Source organism: Camellia sinensis, chromosome 1 (genome assembly GCF_055761805.1).
Source record: "Camellia sinensis isolate YWXY chromosome 1, ASM5576180v1, whole genome shotgun sequence".
Taxonomy (NCBI): Eukaryota; Viridiplantae; Streptophyta; class Magnoliopsida; order Ericales; family Theaceae; genus Camellia; species Camellia sinensis.
Genome location: NC_138961.1, coordinates 199389670 through 199396415, shown reverse-complemented (window position 1 = coordinate 199396415; position 6746 = coordinate 199389670). Strand labels below are relative to the sequence as shown.

General features: G+C 36.1%; 1 protein-coding gene across 15 annotated transcripts; it reads right to left on the bottom strand.

The window, feature by feature from the left end:
- Positions 1 to 934: 934 nt before the first annotated feature.
- LOC114278861 (uncharacterized) lies at positions 935 to 6746 on the bottom strand. 15 transcript variants are annotated; one of them, XM_082892326.1, is made up of 5 exons: positions 6548 to 6684; positions 6208 to 6345; positions 4153 to 4662; positions 3159 to 4061; positions 935 to 1461 (listed from the first exon to the last, which is right to left on the bottom strand). In XM_082892326.1, exons 4-5 carry the CDS (start codon positions 4016 to 4018, stop codon positions 1287 to 1289), a joined length of 1035 nt encoding a protein of 344 aa, XP_082748452.1. In that variant the 5' UTR covers positions 4019 to 4061; positions 4153 to 4662; positions 6208 to 6345; positions 6548 to 6684; the 3' UTR covers positions 935 to 1286. The 15 variants fall into 15 exon arrangements, with proteins under 15 accessions (XP_082748452.1, XP_082748494.1, XP_082748493.1 ...); XM_082892368.1 differs by having other exon boundaries at positions 4445 to 4662; XM_082892367.1 differs by lacking the exon at positions 6208 to 6345 and adding an exon at positions 5838 to 5929 and having other exon boundaries at positions 4445 to 4662; positions 6548 to 6668.

Genomic DNA, 6746 nt, shown 5'->3' with positions numbered 1-6746 from the left:
TCTGCCAAGCTATTGTAACAATTTTTAAAACCACAAGCCTCGCAATAGACTATTTGAATTCGGTTTCAAAATAGGTGAAAGATAAATAAAAATTAAAAATATATATATATATATATATATATATATTATTAAAAATGTTAGAGGAACACCATTTTAAAATTATCCTCAGCCCTTGGGAGTTCATTGTCGCTATTTGTCTCATTTAGGTCAAGTTTAGCATCTTAAAAAAAATTCAAAAAGTCAAAAAATCACTATTCTATTTAAATCACATCATCTTATTTAAGTTATATCACCTCTCTATTACATCACTTCAAACCCAACCCATACCCAACCCATATTTCATAAAAAGTCAAAAAATACACTTATTTAGGACATCCCAAACAACCCCTTAATATCATTTGCGCTATTTATCTCACTTTATTTCATATCCATCACAAGTTAGTCATAACTAGAATAGCATCTAACAGAACAAAGGAGTGCAACAAATAATCTCACGCTCTCTCCTACTCCAAAAACTATGTACTGTTATGAAGTTTCTCTCAAAATGTCATAATAAATGTGCACCATTCAAATGCACTCAGTCATCACCAGTGGGGCGAAGTCCACATATTCCATTATCTAAGCAAGCAGAACCACCCTGCATTCCCAGTTCACCATTACAAAAAGCTCCCATTAAATTAACATTTTCCTTTCAATTAATTGTTTTGAATCAAACACAACAAATCATATTCAAGAGTGAAAAACACATCGATGGCTTCTGTTCAGATCAGACTGTTTTCCATGGCAAAAACTAGAATGAGTGGGGCTTTTTGGGCCAAGCTTTTCAATGGAAAGGATGTGATATAACTTAGTTTTGTACAGAGGGGAAGAAACTTTGAAAAAATCGATAGTTGAAGGCATTGTCTCCCGAAAAGCCGCCACATTAAGCCAGAAATAAGCCCTGCTATCACGCAGTAAAATAAAATATATTAAAAAAAATCTTACTGATGGTAGAATTTTACAGCGATGGTGCAACTTCTACTCACCGAAAATGATACAAAAGAACCTATCTATTTGATTAATACAACTCTGCATACCAACCGAACTTTTTGGCTCCAGTCAACAACATCACAGCACAATAGTATTTTTAAATAATGAGCTTGAGCTCCACACGTTCCTCTCAATGGTAAATTCAAGAAAGCAGATTTTCTGGCCCAATATTATTTGCCGACTCCCAAGGAAGGTCAGCAGGTGGGCCGAGCAGAAAAAACGTTAAGGCAACATGCAATCAAGACCCTACTACCAAACTAAACATTCGAAGCACTCAAGGCCATCACCTTGCATTGTTCGTTCATGGCCAAGAGCTGGGCCTCTTTTTTGTCAAGTAGAGCGGTCAACCTCACATTTTCTTCCATAAGTTTCTGGACTTCAGTTTCTTTCTGCATTTTCTCACTCTCCAGCTGTGTGGTCTTTGCAACTAACCTGCTTCCAAACGAAATCAAATTTATCATTTAACCTGAGTCGGTGTGGTAGATATCAGTTTTATTAAGAAACAAAACAGGCAGGCCGATTAAATTAGTCATCTATTCTTCAATAGAAACACCAAAATATGACAGTGACACCTACCATACTCATAGCTTCCCCAAAACCATGACCCTCCAAAACCTGGATCCTCCCCCACCCAAGACACCCTCTTCCCCTACTCCCTTCCGTTACCAACCAAAACCTATAATGAAGTTAGGACCCAATTCCTGGTATCTGGTACAACTACCAAGAGACCTTACCAGCATTCATTGTGTGTGCTAAGACTCAAGTACTAAGTTAAAGTTCGCTAAAACCTTAAAGAGTAATTGCAAGTTTATAATTGATGTAGAATGAGTGAGGTACACTCTCCTACTAGAAGTGAACCCAAAACTAATCTATGGTATTTATCACAAAAAAAAAAAAAAAAACAGGCAGCTTAGGGCTGAATTTGATTGGCTTTTGTGGCTGAGAACACAAGGTTGTAGTGGCTGTTTGAGGGTTGTTATGGGCAATGTGATCAGTACCCGTGAACAGTGACCTTGTGCCCATTTGTGCTACATGCACAGAATTTTTGCACAGAACAGAAGAGAGACAGAGTGTAGGATCCACATGTGGGCCCACTCTTCGTGTCTCTTCTATGAAAAACTTCTGTACATTTATCCTTTCTCCCTTGTGCCTTTGTGATTTTTTGTAAGCTAGGGTACTAGGGTTGAGGAACTATGATGCTTAAAAGTTGAATCAAGGACCAAAAAAATATGGTTTTGGAGATGTATTCAACAACTATTGAGCAGTGATCAGCTTTTGTATTAATAGGTAGCCAGATTCTTGTGTCTAAGAAATTATGGCCATGTTTGTTTAGGTGGACATGAGATTGGGATTGGACTAATAGTCCAATAAAATTATTAATCCGATATTTGGTTAAACAATTAAAGTACGGACTAATTATTTTAAACTTGACTATTAGTTAAGATAGGATACATAATCCAACGGATTCGTAGTCCTAGGACTATTAGTCATGGGAATGCTAATCCAGTCCGCCCAAACAAACATGGCCTAAGAGTGATGCTGTTAACATTCCACATTTAGCCTCTCACACTCCCCTTATGAAAGGCTAAAAGACAAAAATTGGACTGTGAGAGGTTTAAGTAGAGTGAATATCAATTCTCAAAAATTATCCTCAGGCCATATGGACAAATCTGCATTCTCTCAAGCAATTCTAGACACGTTGCACGTATCCTATAAAGAATGAACTTACCACATCTAGTTGCTCTAGATTACATGCCACATAGCTAAGTATGTGATGTCAAAAAAAATGTCTACAGCAGACCGAGAGGGCTGATGGAATGACCACAAAAAAATGACAATTATTGTTAGGTCTTAATATTAATGGCTCACATGGAATGCCCTTCAAAAGCAATACCTATACGCAAATAACATTGTGAAACTTATGTGAAAAAATACAGAGACAGAAGCAATGAGAAGAAAAAATGGATTTAACAATAAAACAAAGAAATGCAGGGAGTGAAGGATATACTGCCAGCATATAAATCAGGCATCATTATAACCCATTGAAACAATATAAGATGTCCCTACAATAATCAAGATGAGGCACAGGCAAATTCAATCACAAAAAGGGGAAAAATAAGCATACTGACCGCTCAAAGAGCCTCTCAATTGTTTGAAACTGCTTCTCTGATGACAAAAGTGTTTCTCTCACGCTGATAAGACTAGTAACATAAGATTTAAGTGATTCAAAATCTTGCTTCACACGACAAAGCTCCTGTTCATTTTCTGCTGCTCGTTGCCTCTGTCTAGATGTTTCTTCAACCAAATCTTCAACCCTCTGTCGCATCTCATTCAAAATACAATTTGTACCAAGAGCAAACCTTTCCATTTCCTCCAACTTCACTGACATGCTCTCAATTTGAATTACCTTCTTTTTTATCTCTTCCTGTCCTAATGTTAACTTCTCTTTCTCAATGGCAGTTTCAGATTCGGCCATAATAACCCTCTTGACAAGATTTTCCATTACATCAGTGACCATTTCCACACTCTTCAATACCTCACCAAAATATGCTCCATCTTGTTCATCAAGGGAACCATACTCATTGCTAATTCCAATCCATGTCTCATCATCTAAACTTTCAAAGGAAGAAAGATCTATGTTTCTAGACCAACCAGATACCGGTACACCATTTTTGTCAACAAGCCCCACCCCATCTAATTGTTTTATGCCACATGACGTATGGGCTAAATGAGGGACAGCCATGATTCTTGCCTTTGATTTCAGGAATGTCAACAATGTTGCTGTAGTTTTGACTCTCCGCCAAAGAACTTCCAACTCCTTTCTTGCATCTTCCTCAGACCCCTGTATAGAAGCCTTTACCTCCATAAGTTTTGCTTGCAAAACATCCACCTGGGATTGACTTCTTTCCATGTCCTCCTTCCACATTGTTTGTGTTTGGCTTAGTTGAGACTTCACAGTTGACAAGTCAGCATCTTCCTCAAATGCCATCACCTTTCAAATTGCACAGTACTGAATGTATGAACTTCACAACCTAATATGAATAAAAAAACCACCAAAGATGAATACTGATAACTATTAATCACACAAAATTTTCATTAATGATCTTCATGATAAAATAATACATTTTGAAGCTCCAGTGAATCCCTGCGCTGCAAGAAGAATTGCGTCTAACAACAAGGTTAAAGTAATAAATCAAGTACCCTTGTCGCAATATTCACACAAATTTCATTGGGATAGTCTTTCTGCTTGTTACCTTCAGATTCTCCAACTTTATAATACTAGGAAAAAAACTAGTAGAAAACGTACTCGGTTAGGCAACAGCATGAATCATGGTCAAAATGTACATAAATTATGCTGATTCAAGTAATTGCACATCAGACTGGTAAAACTTTTTGACAATGTTTGTAATCTTGCCTGCATCTCCCACAAATATCACAGGATATTTGCCCAAGGCATTGAAGAAAAGCTAAGTTTGCTTCCAAAAAAAAACACACACACACATGCATTTACACATGGCCAGTTAAAACAAGGCCTCATGATAAAGCAATAGCTTGCATCTTCTCAGTATAAATTAACATCTTGCCAATGCTAGTAATCTTGCCCACATCTCCGACAACTATCACACAGGATATCTGCCCAAGGGATTGAAGAAAACCACAAATTTTAAGTTCGTTTCACAAAAAAATAAAGAAATAATAAATTAAAAAATATATGCTTTTATATATGGGCAGGCAAAACAAAACCAAATTGCTGCAGAATTATAAGAACTGGGCCGTAATAAAGCTATAGCATGTACCTTTTCAACATTCAAAAATTTAATAGTACATAAATGCTATACAAGTTAATTAGTCACTTAAGTGCCTTCAGGCCCATTGGAATTGTGTTCGGGTCGCCTAGAAGCGATTTTGAGAGGTGTGGGGCTGTGGGCAAGCTGAATAATAATGTTTGGAAACATGCCCAAATGCAGTAAATTTATAGCCTAAAAGTAGTTTTGCCCAAATAAGGTTTCCTAAGTGCAGTTTTTTTCTTTTCAATTATTCCTCTGCTTCTGTAATGATAGTCATAACTTTAGACAAACCACCCTCTCACACCATGAGCCACCGCCATTTCAGCTCAAGCTAGCCACCAACCTCCAGTAACCACCTAAGCTCCAGCCAGAAACCAGTATTAAGCAACCTTTTTCCCTGTTGCCATGCCATCTCATCATATTTTTCCCCCTTCAACAGATTGATGCTTCAGAAACCCATGAATGAAATCAACAAAATGGCCTGTCAAATTCTGTGCTCTAAAGTCCTTAGTCTACTGTTACCAATTAAACGAATAAAGCAAGCCTTCAGCATTGGTAAAATCTCTATTAACATGTAGAACGAGAATGTATGCATACAAAATACACTAATATTCATGTCTCCATAAGCATATATTGTAAATTTTATATTGTCGCTCCATACGAATGCACAAGTTATATTTTGGGACTATATTTTCATGTTAATAACTACAATAATAATAAAAACAACAATCAATATAATCATTTTTGTATATTTAATATTATAATATACTGATAATAGCATCAGTAAGGGCGAAATTAACATTTTAATGTATCTAATTCTATAATATAGCCAGAGAGACAAATAATTAGTTTTACCAGCCAAAAGCACTTAGGAACACAATCTGAACAGTAACACTGTGTTAGGCAGCATGGAATCCATGCATTAATTTTGGAATTAGAGGACATTGAATTAAAATTTTGAACTAATATAGTTTCCAATTCCAATTACAAGGCCTGCATTCCTTGGTACCAATCACATACTTGAACTCATCACGATTACACTCGTTCCAATAATCAAGTCTGAAGATTCAACTTATAAGTTACGGTTCTGCAAACAGGTAGTTCATTGATACCTGTGTTGGCAAATCAAAGCCAACGATCTCAAATATTGCAAATAATTGAATGAAACGCAGGAGTCACTAGAGAGAAATATAACCAAAACTTAACTCAGCAAAGCGTCAAATTACAAAGAAATTAAACCCTAGTCACAAAATGATTATTTTCCATGTTTCTGCCAAAGAAGGGAAAAAAAGAAATAAAATAAAATAAAATACATAAAAATTATAAATTTATTACCAAATATCGACATCGAAAAAGAAAAAAAAAAGAAAAAGAAAAAAAAAGCACTAACATGAACTCAGAAAACCCGAGTGATCTCGTTAACATGGGCTATTGATAAACCCTATGTTGGGCACATCGTGGAAAATGTTCGATTTCATGTAATCCAAACGCAAAAACACGTTCTTGATCGTGAATTCTTGATCAAACCCTAAATCTCGAAGAAATGAATAATATATGAAACTGATATTGCAAGAAACAAACAAAATAGAGAGTGATACGCTATATACAGAGCAAAAGCGAGTAAATCGACAACCAAACACAAATCAACAGCTGTGAATTGACAATTCGAAGCAGAACAATCGACATTTTGTGAAAGATGAAAACAAATTCGTGATCGAGAGAGGGGTCACCTTCTGATTTGAGGAGAATTTGGTATCTTCTGACGGGCTTTGACTCGGAGGGAGAGAGAGAATGTTGTGAAACTATACAATTTTTTTTAGATGCTAATGTCCAGAATGATGAATAATTTTCATCACGCGTCCAGAACAAATCAAAAAAGGTTTTAAAGCAAAATTTTATTGGCCAACCTTTTACACTTTTTGTGTAATT

Coding starts and splice junctions, on each gene's coding strand:
- LOC114278861 (XM_028220998.2), bottom strand. CDS start 4,018: ATGGCATTTGAGGAAGATGCTGACTTGTCAACTGTGAAGTCTCAACTA. Junction 1,462..3,158: donor ATTGAGAGGCTCTTTGAGCG/GTCAGTATGCTT, acceptor GTTTGGAAGCAG/GTTAGTTGCAAAGACCACAC.